Source organism: Emydura macquarii, unplaced genomic scaffold (genome assembly GCF_026122565.2).
Source record: "Emydura macquarii macquarii isolate MOO-44397 ecotype Brisbane River unplaced genomic scaffold, CSIRO-AGI_Emac_v2 contig_1551, whole genome shotgun sequence".
Classification (NCBI taxonomy): domain Eukaryota; kingdom Metazoa; phylum Chordata; order Testudines; family Chelidae; genus Emydura; species Emydura macquarii.
Window position 1 is genome coordinate 22,311,185 of NW_027131688.1, and position 22,746 is coordinate 22,333,930.

General features: G+C 42.7%; 1 protein-coding gene across 1 annotated transcript; it reads right to left on the reverse strand.

Moving 5' to 3' along the window:
* Window positions 1-1,366: 1,366 nt before the first annotated feature.
* On the reverse strand, window positions 1,367-21,162 carry DLK1 (delta like non-canonical Notch ligand 1). The gene is made up of 5 exons (XM_067555167.1): window positions 20,368-21,162; window positions 18,984-19,047; window positions 18,364-18,494; window positions 12,721-12,862; window positions 1,367-2,491 (listed from the first exon to the last, which is right to left on the reverse strand). The coding sequence occupies exons 1-5, from the start codon at window positions 20,525-20,527 to the stop codon at window positions 1,747-1,749; spliced, it is 1,242 nt and encodes a 413-aa protein (XP_067411268.1). The 5' UTR covers window positions 20,528-21,162; the 3' UTR covers window positions 1,367-1,746.
* Between the last annotated feature and the right edge of the window lie 1,584 nt (window positions 21,163-22,746).

Genomic DNA, 22,746 nt, shown 5'->3' on the forward strand with positions numbered 1-22,746 from the left:
ACCTCTGCTTAGGCCCATCTCTCTTTAAAGCCATACCTCTTTAAAGCCATACCTCTGTGTCACAGGATGAATTTATGGAGGCAGAATCCAGTTGAGAGTTACAGGAATAGACTGTGTACCCAGAAGAAGGGAGATAACTACAGGCATTAAGCTAGGGAGACCTTCAACCTGAAACTAGTGTAGCAGAGGCTTCTTGATGAGGACATGCAAGTGAATGAGGACAGACATGGGGATGAAGTTTAACTTAAACTTAAGCTTGCTCTGCTGAATCCTCTCACCCTCCCCCCCATGAAGGAGACAAAAGATACCAATGAGGGACCTTGCTCTGCAAAGACTTCAGCTCTTCCCTTTTCCCAACAGCAAAATCCTGAGTGTCTTATTTCTGGGTGTTGGCCTTTTGATCCACTGTGGACAATGGCTGCAAGTTAGACCAAGTAAACATTCATGCAGTTCCTAATATTAAATTTCTAAATCCTATTCCTATTTAACATAATTGTGTCTCCATGATGCAATGGGTAAAGGGAAAGAAAACCTATCAGGCACCAGCTAATTTGGCCTGATAGGAAAGACACTTTCCTGACCCAAGAAACAGGTAATCAGTCAGACCCACAACAACCTAAAACACAGTTCTTATCATATATAACTCGGGGGAGGAAGGGTGGGTTCCACTAAAATGAGGCCAGAGGCTTGAGAAGCCCCAGGCAATTCAAATCAATAATTGTGGGAAGCAAGAGCCAAATCAACTCACATCTATCTGGCTGGCCAATGCCCAACGGCGCAGCTGTGGGGAAGAGGGCCCTATCCCTGGGTACTCTATCTCTTTCATTCTAAAGCTTGCCAGAACCTTATAGATCCATTCATGTCTCCCAGCCATTAAACCAGTGGGTAGCAGTATAGCAGTAGTCTCTGCAGAGTGTTTTAGCTACAGCTTAAAAAGCTCCCGAGACCAGTTTGTCCCAATGGCTACATTGCTTTGCCTCCAGAGAACTCTGGAGTGTGGACAGATGAGGCAGTTTGCTGTTGACAGGTCTGGCACCAGTCAAAGTTTGTCCCTGTTATAAGGGGTGGGCACTACAGTGGAGGACAAACACTGTGTAAAGGTTGTCTATGAATGGTCAAATGTTGGCCTTAAGCACAAAAGCAAAATTCTCATCTTTACATAACAGTTAAGGGATTTTTTCCCCCCATCTCTATTTATTTAATACACAGGAACCATTTGTATTATAGAAGTAGGTTTCAAAACAATAGGCCAGTTTGTGATCAATTTTGAAAGACTATCACAGTGGGAAGAAGCACAACATTTTAATGCCTGTGACACATTTGCCATAGCATGCTAAAATTCACAATACTAATAAATAAGCCTGTATAGCCCTTAATTTCTGTTTATTAAAAAATAAGCATTCACAAGTAATTTATGAGGACCGTATTTGCCAAACAAGCTTACAGAATCCAAGAAAGCTGAAAACCACTCTTCTGGCAAATTTCATTTATTTTACAAAATATAGCTGTGTTTAAAAAAACTTCAAATGAACATTCCTTGCTCTGTAATCTGATTATGTTAACATTTTATTTTGGAAATGAGAAATTCACTTGGCAACACAGCTACAACATATTCCTTCTGTACTTCCCAACACAAATTACAGCAAACATGTCCACAAACATCAAAGCCCAGCACTGGTAACAAGTTCAATAAACTTTACCTACTGCTACAAAACTCTGCAAGTTGCGGCAAGGCTTTCAGAAAGTCTAGATTGCAGTGTAATTTTTAGTGTAGTTAGTGAGTTTGATCTTCTCTGGGAAAATGATGTTCACGGAAAGGTTGTCCCCATTCTTAGATTTCAGAAAACAATTTTTTTTCTTGCGTAGAAGATGACTATATTTGGCATTAGCAAGCCACATTTCACATTTGGAGCAAAACACAATCGCAGTTGTACCCAACACAACAAGACAAGTAAGTAAGCCCAGAACAATGAAACAGATCACCTGACTTTTATTAAGCAAGGGGTCTGTGTTTTGGATAGTTTCTTTCATTGTTATCTTCAAGACTTTATGTTCTTGGTGATGCACTGATTTTGGATGTGCATGTGGGGGTAGGTTATAACTCTGCCCGTGTTTGGCCTCTGTATTCATATCATGGAGACTTGTGTTTCTGTTGGGATATGTGCAGGTTACACCAACAAATTCTGGCTCACAAACACATTCAAATCCTCCTTCGGGATGCTCATGACACGTTCCTCCATTCTCACATGGGCTGCTAGCACAGAATATGGCACGGTGGCTGCAGGATTTGCCCAGATAGCCAATAGGGCAACGACAGTTGAAGCCTCCACCAATATCTGTGCATGTTCCTCCATTTTCACAGGGGTTGGGCTCACAGTCGTCTATATCTATTTCACAAAAATCGCCGGCAAAACTAGGAAGGCACAAACAGGAGGCATGAGGTGCAAATCCATTATCATCAACACAGGTTCCCCCATTCTGACAGGGAGAGCTGGAACACAAGAAAAAATAGATAGGTGTTTAAAGAAAATTTAAGTGAAATAAGCACATATGCAACATTTCAGATAATTAAAAAGGGGTTATTTTCTTTACAAGATAATGAGCCACACCAATTCCTGGTGGAATGTCAATGAAATTGCATAAAGGGTGAATTTTGTCCAACATGTTTATCACCGTATGCTGTCTCTCTAATATTCCAACATGGATTACAATCTCTTCTGCACATCCTATTGTGCAAATCCTATCTGAAGAGATGTAAAACTGTTTTTGAAATTAAGCTGCCAATGTTTCTGTCTGATTCTAGTGATTTGCGGAATGGTTGAGTAGGTATTCAGACCATAGTGAGCAAAGATATTGCCAACATGGTTTTGTTTTTCCTCACTAAATTAGTCAAAACACAATCTAGGCATTATATATTCACTATAAAATATCATCAAGCATAGCAGCCTGATGTGGAGACATTTATTTGTATTGTATGTCTATAGCATTGTCATACACTGTACATTCAAGAGTCTGGAAGAATTCTGGGCACCGTGAAACTTCAAAGCTCTGAAAACAATAGAAACATTGTTATTTGAATAAATAAATTAAGGGAGAATGATTTTGCCAAAAGAAATCAATCAATCAAATCAATCAATCAAAATTGTATTTCAAGGGGTCTGGGGCGGCGATAGCTCAGAAGACTGGTAACAGGGATACAAAAGTTTTCACATCTAGGTCCCAAATTTGTACTGACCCAGGTCAGTAGTGTCCAAAAGTTGGTACCATCTCATGGCTGTTTGGTTGCCTGTGTGAAATGAGCTAGTTCCCTTATTCCAATTCCTGCTAGATAGGTGTTCACAGTGCCAAAGCCAGCTCATCTAGCATCCTCCTTGATAGTCTCCACAGAAGAGGCAAGGACATGGAAAGTGCTCTCAGTTCTAGAGGTGGTTCATTCACATCAGAGCCAGGGATACTGGTTGTTTTGCTAAACCCTTTCTGTGGAAGGGAAGAGGACTCCATCCTCCAGGAATATCAGTTCAGCATCTTTCACTGGTACTAAATTCACTCAAAAACTATTAAAGAAGGATTGTACTAAGTGCAGATTGTACTCAGCAGAGCAAGGGTGGCAGCCAGATTAGGGAAAATAAGCGGGAAGTAGTGCAAAAGCAAAGAGAGCTATCAGCTACTCAGATTGAATCAATATAGTCAACACTGAAAACATTCACGATGACTTGTTTCAAGAAGTTTTCTTCCACAAGCATTTTTTTATTTGCTGATCCTAACGTAACCCTGAATAGTCCATCAGAATTTAAATATCAATACATTATCACAAATCATTTTAAGTTAAATAAATTAACTTAGAACTGTTAACACAGAGGCCTAAAAGCTCCAAGAATCCCTCCTGGCTATGGTAAGAGATTGTTTGTATGCAGGCAAGAGTACCATGAGGCCATGCAAAAGTTATGTCAGAGAAACAATAAACATTACTAGCAGTTACAAGTTAAATTGCTTATAAAGTGGAAATAAGCTTAAGAGTATGACCTATTTTTATAATTGCTTAAGGTTGTTTTGTGCTTTATAGTTGGCTATGCTACGTGAACAAGAAGTTATGAAGTTGTAACCGAAACCACAAGAAAGGGCGCGTAGGATGGAAGCATTTAAGGAGAACATTATTCACCTTGTGTATAAGCACAGTATGACATGAACATATGGTCAGCCAATTTATTAAAATGTTCCAAACCTCAAGAGACATAGTGAAATGATTGGTTAATAGTTGTTTTAATTCATGCTAAGTTTTATTGTTAAGTGAGTTAAAGTTATTATGATGGAAATTTAGAGCACAACTCATCTGATAATGAGTCTATAAAAACCTATGGAATTGTAAATCAGTCTGGGACAGGGTGAGATGCAGATTGAGCCCCCCGACTGGTGGTGAGTACCACCTTTCTGTTAGATATTGTTCTATTCTTAGTTAGAGAAATCTGAATTAATAAATCAATTTGAGGTTACTATTTGATGTGTCACTGACTTACAACTTGAACAGAATCCACTACATTTATTACAGCAACATTTCTTTCCCAATTTTGACTAAGTTAATATCCCAGAGAGAGCTGCCAAGAGATGGGGCCATACATGACAGTGGGTCATATTTTGTAAAATCAAGGGGGTTGTTATTTACAGCATAATTTGGTCCATTACTTGCACTGTGGCAGTACAGAAATCTTGTGCAAGAGGTTGTGAATGAATTTCCATCTCGCTTTCATGAAAATTTAACATACAGCAGCAAAACTTTTAATATCCAAGATTAGAAAACACATGTAGTTTTCATACATTAAAGGGACATTAACCTTGACAGGACCCAATCAATATTGCACTTATAGTGGGAGACCCAAATACTAGAGCACTGAACATCATTGCTCTCACATTCCAGTTACATGCGCACTCACAGTTAATATTTGCAACTGGCTAAATGACCTGGCCGTTATCTATTCCCACACAGGGATTTTGGGTTGCCCTAGGAAATCTATTGATGATTGGGGTTTGGACTGCATCCAAAGAATAAGATGAAGAGGAATGAGCAAGAAGAGGATGTCTCCTAAGTACCCCTATATCTCTGGAGGCGGAATGGCCCAGCTTCACAGATTCTCTATACTTCAATATAAGCCTCATCTCAGACTCAAGCCCAAATCTCCCTTCTCTTTACACACAATTCTGTCTAACACAGGCCTGGGCCCAATGACCTTGCAGGAGAGGAGGATTTGAGCACGAGTCCCAACTCTGGTCAGAGGAGCACAGCCAGATTTTGGTTCATCTCTGATGCGAGGTGAGCAAACAGTGCAACTTCAACAAGAGTTCCAGATTCAGCCACACATTCCTGCTAATAGCAAAGAAGCTGACAGCGTTGGGGATTCACTGGACCAAGGACCAGTGCAGGGAGCAGTTTAAGTGGCTCAGACCTGACTACTGAAAGCCAGGGATAAGAACCACACCTCTGTGAACTCACCGTCATCCTGCCCCTTTTACAAGGTGTTTGACTGGGTACTGTGCCAAGCACTGAGCCACCAGTGGTTCACGCCAGCCTGGTCAGCTGGGACAGTGACCTTCTCACACCTGAATAGAACCAGTGGGAAGCCAGCAAGCACCAGATGAGGCTGGTGAAGTGACTGTTATACTCAAATCAATCCCTGAGGAGGCTTTGCCATTGGAGAAGCTACAGCACATTCTGGGTCCCTACTCAGAGGAGCTTTTTGATGCCCTCCCGGAGGAATTGCCTGCTGCGGAACCGGCATCAGAAACACAAGAGGCAGAAGTAGCCCCTGAGTCTGGTAAGTTTCTGTAAGTTTTTTGTTGTTAACCTAGGAATAGGAGGGATTTTGGGCATATTGCCCAATGCAAAATTTATTGCAAGCCATGTACCGCAGCACGTATCTGTTAACGGCAACTACATGACAGCACTGTGGCTCAACCCGTCACCGCTACCATCACCACATGGAATTCAAAATGGAGACCAGGAAGCACAAACGGCAGTGAGACAAGCATTTGAAATTAAATTTTTATGAGACACTCACACATTCTTACATAGATGTGCCGGGGTGTTTAAAGTAAGACCCTTATATTGCCTTCCCTTTTAGTATGCCATGCCTTACAAACCAGGCATGCCATAACATAATGAGCTGCCTATAAATACAGCGGGGTGGGGTGCAAATTTAAATGTGGCCCATGGGTGACTAAATCAATGTCTGCAGTAGGGCTGGGGGTTTCATACAGTCCAGAAATGTGTTGGGGTAGAAAGGGTGGTTGGTTGTGTAGCTGCTTGAGAGTCCACATTATCATGTGTATTTGCATGTAGTCCCTGTGTAGATGCATTCAGAGCAGCCTACATCAGGTGCCACATGGAGGCATATATCCATGTGGATGCTAACACCACATTCTGTTGGTTTCCCTGTGAATTTTGACCCAATCCCAGGCACTGATAGCCACAAACATTTCCCATAAGAGGAACTCCAGAAAGGTAGCCAAATTTCTGGGAAGGGCATGTTTCCCAGGCCCTCCTCTGTAGGTCACCAGTCCACGCCACTTGTAGATGTGCTGCTCTCACCAGAAGTTTGAAAACCTCTGTAACATACATGGCTGCTTGCCATCGGCAGCCTGGAATAAAATCTCCCTTTGCCATCGGAACCTCTAGGACTGTAACATTCTCAAGAATGTAGAATGCCTGAAATTATAAAAAATTCTTATGAAGTAAGCTACGGCTCCCTTCCCTGCCAAGCCAAGGAGCTCTGAAATTAAAAAAAAAATGAAAATTGCAATATATCGTTGTCTGTGCAGACTTTTCACTGTGATTGACTGAGTTTTGTCCAACGTCTTCTGGGAGCTGAGGCATCCCTCTCAGAATATACTGAAGCTCAGTTTTACAAAGTACCATTTTTGACCTTGAGATTCCACAAGGCGCTTTGGCCTGAGGATGCACTGAACCTGTTGTGAAGCACTGAAACACTAAAACACTGTTTGATGTCAGCTTTTAAGCCCTTCTAGTGCTGCTTGTCCTTTGACCTCTGCTGGTCCTTCTACCTCAGCAGCATGAGCCCACTCCAGCAGGACCCTGGGATGCAGAACTGGCATGAACTGGTCTGAGCAGAAGCATTTCCATGATAAACTTATGGTGGAAATTCTGGACAGAGCCAACAAGCAGATGCAATACCAGAGGGAAAAAGACTCACAGCAAGTGGAAAGGCACAGACAAGCTGCAGCCTGAGAGAATCACGTTTCACTGTATGAGGAGAGGCTTACAAGTGCAGTTTCTGGAGCCAACACGTTCACTGAGGGAGGAAGATAGAACCCAGCTGTAACCATCCCCATCCTCTGATGCCCCAGAAACCTCTCAAACTCTGTCCTGTAAGCGCAACTTCATGTAAATTTATCTAGATCCCTGCCGCCAGCACCAATACACTCTTGTGCAGCAAAGTATTTACAGTGATTCTTGCCCTTCAGCCCTTTCCCACAAGGCCAGGGAGAAAGAGAGGTCTCCCTTCCTTGAACTCTCAGCACATACAGGGCTCAGCTAGCCCAGGTCCTCCCCCTCACTTTCTTCCTGTGTCATCTTTTGTACCTCTCAACTGATGGCTAATTGGTTCATCAGCCCTCCCAGCCTGATCAGTTAATTACCTGCATATCCCCTATCAGCTTTCTCCAGGGAAACTGATTGGCGCCTGAGTGATCAGAGTAGCTCCCAGCATTCTGTCACACCTGCAAAAAATCCTTTTTAGAGACTGCTAATGCTTATGGCCACCAGACATCAAGTTCCTGCTGGACTCACACCTTGTCTTGAGCCCCCTCCATGGTTCCACATGCTGCAGTCTCAGAACACTTTGCACAATTCCATGGTTGGATGGCCCATGCAGTCCTCCATACCCGTACAGGCTACCTCCTTACTGAATACCTCCATCCCCACGCTGACCCCCTGCAGGCCTCAACTTCTGTGCAGATCCCTTCCTGCTTGAACAGTTCCACCTTCCTGCAGGGCTACTAAGTGCATGCTAAGCATGGAAGGAAGGAAAAGGAGAATGGGGGTGGGGCAGGAGACATGCAACAATAAGGGCTTTATATTTTGGAACTGGTTGCATTGTTTAAGCCCTTTGTTTTTATTAAAGATTTTGTTGTTGGTTTATTACTGGTGTTTTGGGATGCTAATGGCAGCTGGTCTGCCTGGCAATGGTTTAATATGCTTTTCTAATATATATTCAAAAATAAAGGTTTTTATTTTAAAAAGAAATGTTATTGCCATCACTGCATCACATCATATAAGGTGTATTTCAAATAATAAAAGTAAACACATGCTAAGGAACAGCTGGGAAGTTGTATTCAAACACTATTTCTCAATACATTTGTCTACATCAAGCCATACAGTAAATCCACAGTTCTTGACCGTTCATAAGCAGTCACGTCATTCATAGCTACTGTGCATGGCAATCCACCTCTACCACAAACACATATTTCATGTGGAATGTGACAGTACCTCATTTACTGTAAAGATTATACAAGCCCATTCATAAACATACTAGTCTCCCTCTTCCATTGGGCCATGCAAGTCCATAATGTGGGAGCATAGAGCATCCTTGCTTTGTGTTGCCAGCTGTGATTGGTGCACTTTCTGTTTGAGTGTACCGGTACAGCAATCCATTACTGCCATTAGGTCCATTCAGGGGCAAATGGCTCAGCTTTGACTTCTCCCATATTATGAAGAGCACAGCAAACCACAATAATACAGATAGTACTGATGACACAAGCATCCAAATGTGTCTGTAAACAGCACTAATGGGAGTTCAAAGAACTTCCAACCACCATTCTGCACCTGGTGAGTGTGTAATGGAACCTTCTTTTGCCAGGCCCTGTGAGACTAGGATATGGTTTCATAAGCCAAGGCAAAAGGAGATACACAGGCTCCCCCAGGGTAACAGTAGGGACAGTAACTCGATTTATGGCAATCATTAGCTGGAAGTATTGTCCCAGCCTATATTTGAATGTAGACAGACTCCTAATCACTGTAAAACCCTGGCATCATGAACTTTTCCAATGCAGCCCATGCTGGCATCCATAAATCATCCTCAGTGGTCCACCTGAGTCTGCATAGTAATGGAGCAGTACTCTTTGCTGTTTATGTACTCCTGTGCTCCTAGAGGAGACCAAACCTTGGGCACATATGTCCCATCAATGGCCCCAGTGCAGTTTGGAAGCTCCATTCTCTCAAAACCAGCAATTATTTCAGGGATATTGTTTATGCCTTCCACCTTTGGGTAAATCACACACCTGACTGCATCCAAAACGTCTGCAACCACTTTACCCCACAAATGATTTTCCAACATGAAATTGGTCAGTGACGGACAGTTTGGGGTAATCAACTTCCAGATGGTTACAGTAACCTGCTTCTGGGCCGACTTTGTTATCCACAAGTGTGTCATGATGCTGGAGGGATGGGGCAAGCTGCTCACAAAACTCCAGAAATGTAGCTTTCTTCATGCAAAAGTTCTGGACCACTGCTGGTCATCTCAGGTCTCTGATGATGTGATCCCACCAGTCTGTACTTGGGGCCCTACTCCAGAAGCACTGGTCTACATAGGGTATCAGTGGCTACACTGAAAGTTGCAAGCATCATCAGCCAGTTAAATTTTTTCATGTTATATCCTCCTCCTCCACTATCAGGCACCTTCAGTAGGTCAGAAACTACTACTAAGCTGTCCACCAGCATCTCATGAATGCACTGCCCGTTTGCTGAGACAGAAGTGAAAGCACAAGCAAGAGAGGTTCTTCAAATGCTGACTCCACATTGCTGGCTCTGGTTGCCAGGAGCATACAGACCCAAAAGATGGCTTAGCAGGATCTGTTGGAAACTTGGAGGGCTGCGTCAGCTTCCTCACATTGCACCATGAAACAAGCAAGAATGGCCACAGCTGGGAAGGATGCTAGGAAGCCTGGGATATTGTGGTTTGACTGAGGGCTTTGTACTGCAGTGTGGATGCTGGAGCCCCAGGTTTGGGGCCCGAGTCCAGAAGTTTTAAACCTAGGTTCAATAGACAATGTGGATGCAGAAGCCCTGGGCTTACAAACCCTGGGTCTTCAGACTCAAGTCCCATTAACCCTGTGCTTACACTGCAATGTAGGCATACCTTCTGTCATTTCATTTGAGAAGTAGTCATCTTACAGCTCCCCTACAGGCATTTTCTTGTTTTCATGGAAGAGTGAAATGTTGAGGGGCTCCCCAGAAGTACCTGCACACTATGGTAGAGGAGTAGGCTGCTTGTTCTGTGTTTCCACCAGATGAAATAAATGGTTAGTGGCTCCCTGACCATCTCCTGCTGTAGCTGTGGGTTGGGAGGAAAGTTCCTGCAAGTGTGGAACTGGGAGTTTGCAGTGATGGGGTGTGGAAAGAAGAGTGGTTTCTTATATTGTTTCAGGATTTGACAAGAAGTGAAGTACGGTTAGTAGAGGGAGATTGGTGAGGTTTGAGGGGTAATAATGGGGGCCAGAAGATTTTGGCCATGATTACAAGTCACATTATAGTGTCTGGTTAAAACAAAGAATGGCAGGATTAATTGTCCTGGGGTCCTCTGGAAAGTGGGTGGTGAGGAAGTGCCTTGAAGAGTCCAGCAACCTCAGGTACTATGGGGAGGTGAGCAGACCCTCGATGGAACAGAATAGATTCCTCATAAGGACAGATCCTCAACTAGAGCTGGCTGGATTTTTTCAAATTTCATAAAAAATTATTCACAAAATTTTTCACCATTTTTCAAACACTTCTGTCCACAGCTATCCCATTAAAACGTAGTGACAGCTGAGTCATAGATGAAATGTGCACCCAAAAAGACACAATAAGACAAGACTCACAAGGAATACGTTCATTCCTTAAAATCTGTTTTCCACAGAGTAATTTGAGTTCAGCCATTAATACAGTACTGCGTGTAGAGTATATTTCATCAGAATATTGCCAGCCTTCATCAATGAATAGATGCTTGAATTTCACTAAATTATGTCTCTTCAAACCTCTTGTTGCTATTTCAGCCTCTTAATGTTTATCTGTCTAAATCTTTTATTACATGCTTAATTAAAACAAGTATCCATATTTCAGACATAACACCCTTAATTGACTTTGTTTATTGATAACTAATTTCCTTTAATTTGTACTTTAGAGAAGATTTACCTTACAATACAGGTCTAAGGAATAATTAGTATCTTGCATGTAAACACATGCCAGTTGTCTGCTTATCTACTTTTTGGGTCATGCTGTCAGACATATGCATGTGCATTTGTCTGCCTAATTTGTACATGCAGATTTTGTGACTGCAATATTCAGTTATGGCAATTGAGCATATAAATGACTAATCAGATACATGACTGGCTATTTTTACACATGTTTACTGTAACTGCATGAGAAAATCTTCCAAACAGCCAGTTAGATACAAACCTCATAAAGGGAGTCCATTTAAGTCAGAGGAATTCTTTCTATGGATTTTGTTGGGCTTTGGATCAGGCCCAATAAACATCAGAAAGGCAACTTTACAAAGGTGAATAAATAAATGGCCACTTGGGCCCCAAGTACCCTGGGCACTGCCATAACAGAGGTTAATGGGGGTGCTTGAGCTGGAGATCACTTGGTACAGATGAGAAGGAGCTGCTGGAAGGCTGTTCTGCCAAGAGCCCTTCACTGTCAAATACAACCCTCTCCTTCCTCCAGTCTCATCCAAATACCCAGTTTGTTGACTTTGAGTGTCTTGCTACATGGCAGCTGGGAGCATGCTTCCCAGCTCAACTAGATAGACATCTGCTAGGTCTGCTGGAGCAAACGTGCTAAAAATAGCCATGTAGCCAGGGATAGCATAAGCCATGTCTCTCAGGCTAGCCAGCCAAGTATGTACCCAGGGAGGCTAGGTGGGTTTGTACTCAGGCAGCTAGCCAAGCTGCTGCCTGTGCTATCCACAGCTACTCTACTGTTTTTAGCATGTTAGTTCAAGCAGAGCTAGCATGTGTCTGTCTCCTCAAGCTGCAATATCGACATATCTTTAGAACATTCTGTGAAGCTCATCTCTCTGGACAGGCATTTTGGGAAGCTTAAGGGTTTGGTGGATTTAACTGAGCATAGAGGCAGGAATTACGAGGAATGTGAGTAGCTAGAAGAGACAAACTCCCTCTCCTCTACCTGGCCTGAGAAAGCAGTGCTCCCCACTCAAGCCCAACTCTTCCTCTGCTGATGTAATGAGAATGTATCCTCCTATTTAACCACTTCACTGAATGTAGAGTTTTGTAGGAGTTCAAATACCGTGGTGCTGCGGATATGGTTCTTTTGTGCTGAGGGAGGCTGCTGATTGGCTACTGCTCTTTTGGTCTTAATTGAATTGTAGTTTTAATTTTTTGTTAAGAGCACCTAGAACGCAGGACAGGCATCCTTTTGATGTTTATGTATTGAAATTGTAAAAAACCAAACATTATATTACTATAATATGTGCGATTTGGAATATTTGAGGTTCAAATTATACACACAACTCATGCTAAAAATCTGACCATACTTATATAAAAGGAATAGATCACAATTAGTAGATTTGAGGCCAGAAATGAATAAGCTAGAAACTAACGTATCATCCAATCTGAAAAGTTATATGCTACAGAGCAAACATTTTATGATTTAAGAAAGAAACCCAGAGAAAAATTTTGCAGGACTGTATATTTATATCAGAAATCAATATTTACCCATTAATAATGCAGGGTCCTTTTTTTAGATGGCAGTTTTTTCCTGTAAATCCCTTGGCACACAGACAAATATATCCTCCATCTCCAGTCTCTATGCATGTTGAGTTATTGGTGCAGGGTTTTGAAGAACATGGGTGAATATCTGTGTTAACAAAAATAGATGGTTTTGTTACATCAAAACACCATTAGTCATAATGTTAAATATTTAGCACATGGAAAAACAGGACCTACTTTATCATATAAAACCATTAAATAGTAAACAATGCAAAAGGAATGAGTGGATTTTAAAGGTCCGTCATCCTGCATTGATTCATTCTTCCCTCTAATGGAGGGCAGGTTATTCAGTTACTTCATAGGCGCTGTAAGTTTGCTCCCCACCCATTAGCTCTCACTTTGTGAAATATATTTGGATTGTTCCATTCTATGAATAAGTAATATTAACAATAAAAAGCTGGGGGAGGGGAGAACTACTGGTTACTATAAACACCATCTCATATTCCCAGCTATTCCATGTACGTAATTCAGATAAAGCAAGGGGCAATCTAAAAATGGTGTATTTACAAATTTCTCCAGATTGCTTGAGGTTTGCAGTCCTACACATAAGCACTTTACATTGTAAAAGAGACAACTGATATTTTAAAGTAACAAAACACAGGAGCTGTTTAGGAATTTAGATATTTTGGGCAGAATGGGTGTCAGTAAATGTCAATTTGGTTGAAACTGAAATTTTTCATGGGAAAGGGCTGTTTTCAATGAAGCATTCATTTGGAAAGGCTTCTTGGGTCCTGGATGGAAATTCTGGTCAAAACCAGAGAGAGAGAGAGAGACATCCAGACCCCACAATAAGTAACATGTCAGTGGTTCTGGCACTCATCTGCGATGTGGAAACCCCAGGCTGTAATCCTTGTTCTGCCTGATGTGAAGCAGGGACCTGAGCCTGGGTTTCCCACATCCCTAGGGTCATGGTGCCTGTCTCAATCTCTCCTGTTGGACCTTTATGACTCTCTATGCCTAATTAAATATTCATTGGGCCAGAGAGAGAGAGAGAGACTGACTCTCTAGGTTGGTGGTTAGGGCACTCACCTAAGACATGAGGTGATGCAAGGACTTGAACTTGGGTCTCTCAAATCTCAGGTAGATGGGTACTGCGGGGGGCCTCTTGTTTCCATGAAAAACTTTGAAAGGTCTCAGTTTCATCCCGATGCAGAACAGGAAAGTTTTTTTGGGATGGGAAACCCACTTCCAGCTCAGCTCTATTAAACACCTTTGAACCTCAACTTATTCCTCTCTCTGTGGTGTAGTCTTTGCCAGTGGGCATTTACCCCTTCCATGATGGTGCCAGAAGAGTAGGCCTTGTTATATTTTTGCCTTGTAAGTCACATACATAATCTTCCATAATTACCCTCTTGGACTGAGTCTCCTCCAGAGCAACTATTGAAGATTTAATAGCCAATAAACTTAAAAATGCATGCTTGAACCAAGGTAACATGGCAGCTGCTGTGGGGTCCTGAAACTTTCTGTGAGCTCTTGCAAGCTCACGCATACATTTTGAGTGACAGGTCTATGCGTATTCTTTTTTCTAGAGTGATAAATAGGGATGTCATGAGTATTAAATTTCTACTTCCCACCTAAACCCACAGGACAACATGAACCTAGAGGAATATCTTGCGTCAACGTAAAATATTAACCTAACTATAAACTTTATTCAGCTACAATTATAGTAAAATGCTATTTCCCCTATATACGGGCCTATTTTCCACTACCTTAGGCTGTTCCAATTGCCACACAACCACTTTATGCGCACTTTTGCATGTAAATACTGGTTTCCACAAGGACCAAAATAGCTTTGACTGCTTTTTGCAGCGGTGTTGTGTGCCCATTTTGGCAAGCCTTACAAGCAGCTAACCAACAACCCTGATACATGAGAAAGGAGATACCCTGAAACAGACACACATTTAATAACATTAAAGAAAATAAGATGTATAACAGCTTCTGAGCTAGGGAAATGACATATAATCTTTGTACCTATAGGAATAAATTCTCCAATTTTTAAAAAAGGCCATTTTTCTCTAATTTCCCTCATCTTCTTTCAAAAGACCGACAAGCTCTGGAATGTCTTACCACAAGAGATAACTGAGGTCCAGAGCTTAAGAGAATTCAAAAAAGGATTAGACATTCCCATGGATAAGCATATCCACAGTTACTTTTCAGAGAATTAAAATAATACATACAAGGAGTTAAACCCTCATACTTCAGAGTATAAAGCAATCACTTGTTGTGTTAGGAAAAAACTTCCCCCATAGCAGTTTATTCCATAATTGTCCACTGTAAGGTTTCTTGCACCTTCCTCTTAACATCTGGCATTGGCCAGTATCAGAGACCACCAGATGGATCATTGATTTGATCTGCTGTGGGGACTCTTATGTTCCAAACAAGCTGTCATTAAGACACCCGGCACATATTCTGAACTCCAGAATTACTACAGTAGTACTAATTTTGTGGGCTTTTGCCCTGGTTTCCATAGAAACAAACCAGTCGCACTATTTTGCAAGCCACTCTGTGCGGTACATATACCCACTGTGGCATGTCACAAAGGCAGCTAAACAAAGAGATACCCTCTGTAATAGGATGGCTTGCCCCATGGGCTGAAGAGCCTGGGGCTAAGCCAATGCTGATTACGGCATGAGCCCCACCTGAGAGGAATCAGATGATTCCAGTATAAAAGGAGCACAAGGGAGAAGCTCAGGAAGCTGTAGTAGAGTCTGGAGAAAGTGAGGAAAGGCTCCTGGAGGAAAGACCCTGAGACCAGGGGAATTGCTCCAGGCAGGAGGGCCAATAGGAAGGCCTGGGAGAAAGAAGAGAAACCTTGTGTTGTGTGGACATAGGAATGGACTTTGTTCTGGGACTTTGAGTTTTGTTTACAGTTTATTTTATATTTTGACCAAGAAAAAGCTTTAAGGGAAGTTTTATTTGAACAGTCCAAATGGGGAAACGAAGGTAGGCTGCCTGTAGTCTGACCCTAGGCCATGAGGGAGTGTATGAGAGGTGTCCAACCCTGACACATGTGTACTGGTTCTAAATATGGATATGAGGTTGGATCCTGTAAAGTGCTGTGCCCTCTGGCCTTGATCCAGGAAAGTACTCAAACATGTGCTCAACTTCAAGCATGTGAGTAAATGACTGCGGGTATGTTTACATGGGAATAAAAAACCTGCAGCTTGCCCAGGTCAGATGACTGAGGCTCGTGGAGCTTGGGCTCTGGGGCTGAAAACTTGCTGTGCAGACATTCAGGCCTGGGCTGGAGCCCAAGCTCTGGGATTCTGCGTGGTTGAAAGGTCTCAGAGCCTGGGCTCCAGCCCGAGCCTGAACATCTACGCTGCAATTTTTAGTCCTGCAGCCTAACCCCTGTGAGTGTGAGTCAGCTGACCTGGGCCAGCTACGGTCATTGCACGGCGCTTTTATCCCCATGTAGACATAATCTGAATACCCACACTCAGGGTAAGTGTCTGGTTCACACCATTATAAAGAAGTGGGCCTGGAGAGATTATATCATTTATTGTTCTTAATCCAGCCCCATATCTTTATCTCTGAAGTGACGTGTCCATTTATGAAGCTCCATTACCAATAATAAACATTACCACCACTGCTGGCCCAGTTCCTTATAACAGGCTGGACCAACCCTCAAATCTGAATGCCCCCAAACTTTAGGGATGTTCAATTTGGATCTGAACTGTGGAGCAGGCCCAACATAATTAAATACAATGGCTATGCAATGAGAAGACAGAAAAACTATACAGATGCATGTTCTAAAACCAGTCAAACTGGAAACTTCTGTGATGCACAATGAAACCAATGACATTTGAGCAAAATATACCAATGCAGTTCAAAATCACTTCCAGTTTCCTCCTTGTTTAAGTAGCAAAGTAGCTGCTGGGGATATGTGCACATTTTTAAAGTATAAAGGGTGTGAATTCTATAGTTGTCAAACTAACTACAGACCACATCAGCTTTTCCCCCATCAGTTTTGCAGTCCTTTCTAGCTGGCATTCACTCTCCCTTGACAATGTCAAAGCAATGGCTGCACACGGAAATGCCTTGGCAAGCATATACATTTTTTAAAGTTTCAGAAATGGAGGACATTGAGGAGATGCAACAACTTCCCATCTCAAAGCAGCATTACTCATGAACCTTCTTGAGTCTCTAATGCAGGGGTAGTCAATAGACGGACCAAAGGCCAAATCCGGCTTGCCAGACGCTTTTGAATGAACCACAAAATCTTTTTATTTACTTATTATCATTATTGTTATTAGTTTTGTTTTTTCACTGGAGTCTGGACCTTGACTATATGTTGACCAAGAAATGTGGACCTTGACAAAAAATAATTGATTACCCCTGCTCTAGAGTAACATAAGAAATATATGTTTTAACCATGGCTTATCCTGATGTACACTTACAACTATAGATTGCTTGCAGTACCTAAAAATGTCAGTTTAAGTACATTTTTCTCAAGCAAATTGAACAGTGGTTGTCTACCCTTCTCACATGCAAAGATAAAGTGTTAAAGGTGGATTCCTCGATAGATAGGAGTCTAGTATTTTATATTGAGGTACAGGATTGTATTTAGTATTTCCATGTTAAGGTCAGTTATACATACATGCGAATCATCCCAAATTGGGCAGGGGCCTTCTGTTGGTCCTATGGAATTTCCTCATTCTTCCTAACTTGATCAAATCTGGATTAGTGGTATGTGTTAATGAGTTATAGCAATTCAGCACCACTTTGGGCACTTTGGACTTTGACACCAATTTCCTGGCAGAGATGTCCAAATAACTGTGAAAATCTGGCTCATAAGAGCCCAAATTTAATTGAAAGGCTATGGGATATAGGCTCTGATGTCATTTAGGTGACTTTGGAAATGTTACTCAATGAGAATTGCTTAATGAATACAAATGATTTCTTGAACATCAAGTTGCAGAACATGGCAACAAACAATAACTTTTGATAAACTAGAAAATGATGAAACCCAGAAGACTGGTAAAAAAAATATGAGCTCAATTCTCCTCGTACACTGGTTTAACACCAATGTAACTCCATTGAATCACTGGAATTTCTTTTGATTGACAGTGGTTTGAATGAGGGAAGAATTGAGTGCTACACTTTCCAATAATTCCATTCAAATCCTTTGCTAGAAAATATCTGGTCAAGCACCAAGCACATGTATTTATTTCAAATGATATTATAGTATGCCCACAATGTTGGATAATGAATTATTTCAACTGATTTAACACAAGCAGGGGGACTTCTCACCTTTACAGCATCAATGTAAAATTTATTATTTACCATCTACATGTGACAATCAGTTAAAAGGGAAATAGGATTTTATGCATAATTCTAGCAATACCCATGATTATATCATACAAGAGATTGTATATTTTCACTTAAAAGATGAATGCATAGGGTTTTTTCCTCTTTTCCTGTCACTCCAAATTCATGTCTCATCATGTTTTGAGTCAAACATTTATTTTAGAAAGAAGACAGCTAGGGAAAAGCGTTTGCATATTTCAACACCAGATGGAGCTGTAATCACTTCACTTAATCTCTGTGTAATTATGTTGCTCTACTAAAAAGAAAGTATTTGCAAACCTATGTCGCAAAGGCTGCCAACCCATCCTTCTTCGCAGATACACTGCCATGGTTTGGCACAACTGCCATGCAAACAACCAGGAAAAGGAACACACTGATTACAAAGAGCTCCTTGCCAACCAGGTTGACACCTGAAATAGATACGAGACAAGATACAGACTTTTAAAAAAAATGTACCAGGCTGTTTTTCTTTTTAAAAGCACAAAAAACTTCAATGTTAACACTGCTACATGTAACACATTTAAAAACAAAACAAAAAATAAAACAAACCAAAACAAAAAAACCACGTCAATGCTTAGGGAAAAGTTATGTAAAGAATTAAAAGAAAAACGATTCACTTCAGGTGGAAGAAAAACAAACATTTTAAACCTAAAATAACAGCCCACTTAAATATCTTTTTATAGGTGCTCCTAGGATATTTTAAAAGAAATACTCTAATTCTAGGAGGCATGCAGGTTTCTTTAATATGTTTATACAATTCTAGTTACAGGCTGCTAATGGAGAGCTGTTTCCTTACAGCATCACATTTTCAAATCATCCTAACGTATGTTTTTAAGAATCATGCATTATTGAAACAGTCAGTTCCTTCACTAATAACCTCAGCTGGTCGATCTCCTTACCTGCATTCACTAGGAATTTCACAAAATCCATTCACTGGATGGCAGCCGGGTTTACAAACAACACCTGGAAGAAAGATTTGTAAAGTGTCAGTACTAAAAAGAACCATATCATCACATTCTATACAGATTACTGATGCCTTAAAAGCAGCCATAATGTATACAGTTTTGATTTGTTCACATATTCTAAAAACAAAATATAATTTTAAATCCTTACCACATAGCAATTCATAGCAATATCCCCAATACACAATTGGAATGGACATTCCTCAGAATTATACAATTTAAACCATTTTAGCTTAAGCAAAACTTTTGCAATATTAAAAACATCTATTTACATAAAACTGAAAATTACATAAAGGGTCTAAATAATGTCTCACATCACATGCTACTCTAACAATAAAAACAACGAGAGTCCTGTAGCACTTTAAAGACTAACACATTCACATGCAGGCAGAAGCTTTCGTTGGCTGTAATCCACTTGGTCAGATGTAAGGAATAGAAATCAGATTGGAGGTATATAGTTACATCTAAGGGTAAGGAACAACAATGGGGAAGTTCGGTATTTTAGAGCTACCCAGAGGGCAAAAGTACCTTTAGTCAGAAATAATTTGCATTCCAAAAATTTGATAGTGTTACGAAGAAACACTAATTTTGATTAAATTATATTAGAATAACAAAAGTTAAACAGAAAAAGTCACATTTGATTTGCAGGCAATTGAATGCAAATATTTTAATCTGTTAAAGAATATTAATCTCCAAGGCAATTATCTTTTGAAAGGATATTTAAGTTGCGAGATAAATCCCTGCTCACACTCAGCGACAAGAAAAGCATCTTCCCAAAATCAGTAAAAGAAAATGAAAAGTTGGAAGGAATTTGAGCTAGGAAAACAAATAACAGGGTCTTTAACAGTGGCGTTTTTAAAAGCAGCGTGAGAGGAGCTTTGGAAAGTTTTTACAAGCGGTTCTTAGGTTGCAAGTTCTTCCCAGTCACACCCTACACGGGGGCTTCTGCAAATTGCAGTGGAATGGGTACGCTGCCGCTTCCCGGGGGATCCTGAGCGCAGAGGACGCGCTAAGTCTATTTAATAATATGGCCGGTGCGTGTGCCTGTGTCTGATCTAGTAACAATTTCCACAGTCTTTCTCTTTAGGGTGTGTGCGCGCATATTATACACAGCCCGACAGACAGCCGCACGCAGACCACAGTCCCTCTCATCCTCCAGCTGACCAGCAGGAAAGCGGAACAAACTCTCCCCAACCGCACAGCAAGGATCCGAGCGCAGCCACCGCCCGGCAGGGCAGGGAAACGAAGCTCCCCGCAGAAGCCCGCACAACTTTCAGCGAGCCGCCGAAGTGGCGGGAACGTGGCCCCGGCGCGCTCTTACCTGGGGTCACCGGCGGAATGAGGGCGAGGCAGCAGCAGCAGCAGCAGATGAAAGCGGCGGCTTGGAAATCCATCACCCAGCCTCTCAGGGGCGCGCTGCCCGCTGCAGCCGGTGGCGGGGCGCCGGGCTGCCCAGCCACCCGCCAGAGGGGCTCTGGCATCGACCACCCGCCCCACGTTCGCGGCGGCTGCTCGCTCCTCCGGCCCGGGGCGCGTTGGCACCTCTACACCGCCCCTCTGCAGCAGCGGGCGCGGAGGCTCCGTCTCTGCTGCAGAGAGCGAGGGAGGGAAAGCCGCCTCCCAGCCTTGGCAGAGGCTCTGAGGGGAGCCGCTCGCACAGTCAGGATCAGGCTTAGAATTAAACTTCGACAGAAAGGGAGAGGGGGAGGGAGAGAGAAAAGGGGCCTCCCCCCTTCACTCCAGCCTCCCCTGCCCTCCCCCGGGGGGGGGATCTCGTCTGCACCCCCAGGCCGCTCCCCTGGGATTAACTTTGTTTCTGGGGTGGCTCTCCCGCAGGGGGCCCGCGCTGCAACGCGGAGCTGGGGGCTGGGGCGGGGGCTGCCCAGGCTATGGGAGCAAGGCCATGGGGGAGGCAGAGGTCGGAGCAGAGCCGGGGGAGGGGGGTCGTGTCCTACCCCCTCCCCCGATCGCTTGCCTGCACAGCTCCGGCGTTGCTAGTGCCAGGGGCCTGGCTGGCCCCGCGCCTCCCTGGCTTGATCAGCGGGCAGCGCTGCCAGACCCCCGCACAGTTGTTGCTCCGACGGAGCGAGCTCCGTGCCCCCCACGCCGGCCACCTGACCCGTCCCTGGATTCCCAAGGGTCGGTACTGGTTTAGCTGACATGGGTGCCTTTGTTCTCCAGGAGCAGTCAAAGCGAGCCCCCGTTCAGTCCATCATCTTCACTGACCGGCTCCTCCTTTCACCCCGGACGGACAGTTGCAGAACCCCAGCACCAGCACCCCTGGCTGGTTAGCTCCACGTTTCCCAGCGTGGCCGCTGATTTGGGGTGCGAAATTGTGGCACCCGCAATCCCTGGTTGCTTTTGAAAATTTTGGCCTTGTTTTCTGGGTCAGTGGTTCTCAGCCCGGGATACATGTTCCCCGGGGGGGTACTCAGAGGTCTTTTGGGGGTACATCAACTCATCTAGATCAGTGTTTCTCAACCTGGGGGTTACAGCCCCAGGCGGGGTCACAGGACGGATTTAGGGGGTTGCAAGTGCAGAGTCAGCATTAGGGGATGGCAAACAGGGCAACATGCCACAGGGGGCCCCACGAAGCTGAGTTACATGCTTCAGCCCTGCTCAGGCTTCAGACACACCTCACAAGTAAAACACTGGCTGAAGTATCACACTGAAATGTAAGTACAATATTTATATTCCAATCAACATATTTTATAACTTTATGGTAAAAATGAGAAAGTAAGCGATTCCTCAGTAATAGCGTGCTGTGACACTTTTGTATTTTTATGTTTGATTTTGTAAGCAAGTAGTTTTTAAGCGAGGTGAAACTTGGGGTACACAAGACAAATCAGATTCCTGACAGGGGTACAGTAGTCTGGAAAGGTTGAGAACCACTGGTCTGGATTACTTGGTCTTTCTCCTGCAAATTATAAAGAACAATACAAAAGAAAAGACATAGGTCTAGTACCCTTCCTTGTTTATTTATTGTGCTCAAAGGCAGATTTTCATTAATTTTGGGGATGGGAGGAGAGGTTGATTAGGAAACCACTCTCCCCCCCCTCACATCTATTTATTTTTTCCACTAGAACTAGCATGTTTTATTTGGCCTGTTTTTGCCGGTGAATGCTGTGGATGACTGGAGAACTAGTGGGATAGTGACATTACAAGGGACAAGAAAATTAAATCTGGGCAACTAGAGTAGAAAGGAGATTTAGACAGACTACTTTAAACTATGGTGTTTGTTACTGCCTATTTAATCCAAACTGCCCCCACACAGTTGGCTAGATGCTTTCTTTAAAGCTCCAACTCTAGGTTCCTAGGCCTCCAAGGAGGTCTCCAACAAAAACAGGGAAGGCAAAATTTGATATGTGAGTTTTCTAAGGTTAAAAACCTTTCATTATACATCAGAAAGAACGAGGGAGGAGCGGGGGAAGACAAACATCCTCTCCCTTTGAAGGGTCACCTTCAACTGATGGTGTATTTTTCTATGATTGTCCCTCCCTATACTTTTCCATTTGTAGCTCAGGGGTGCCTGTCATTTGAGCTACCCCACATAAATCTTTTTGCTTGCATCGTCTTTTAAATAAATTGTCTGTTATGCCTTAATTAGTGTCTTTTAGGTTTCCTCTGCCTACTGTTTCCTCACTTGTTGATTTAATGCTTCTTTCCCTCAGCCCTTTTTTGCTAATTTGTCAACATTTAT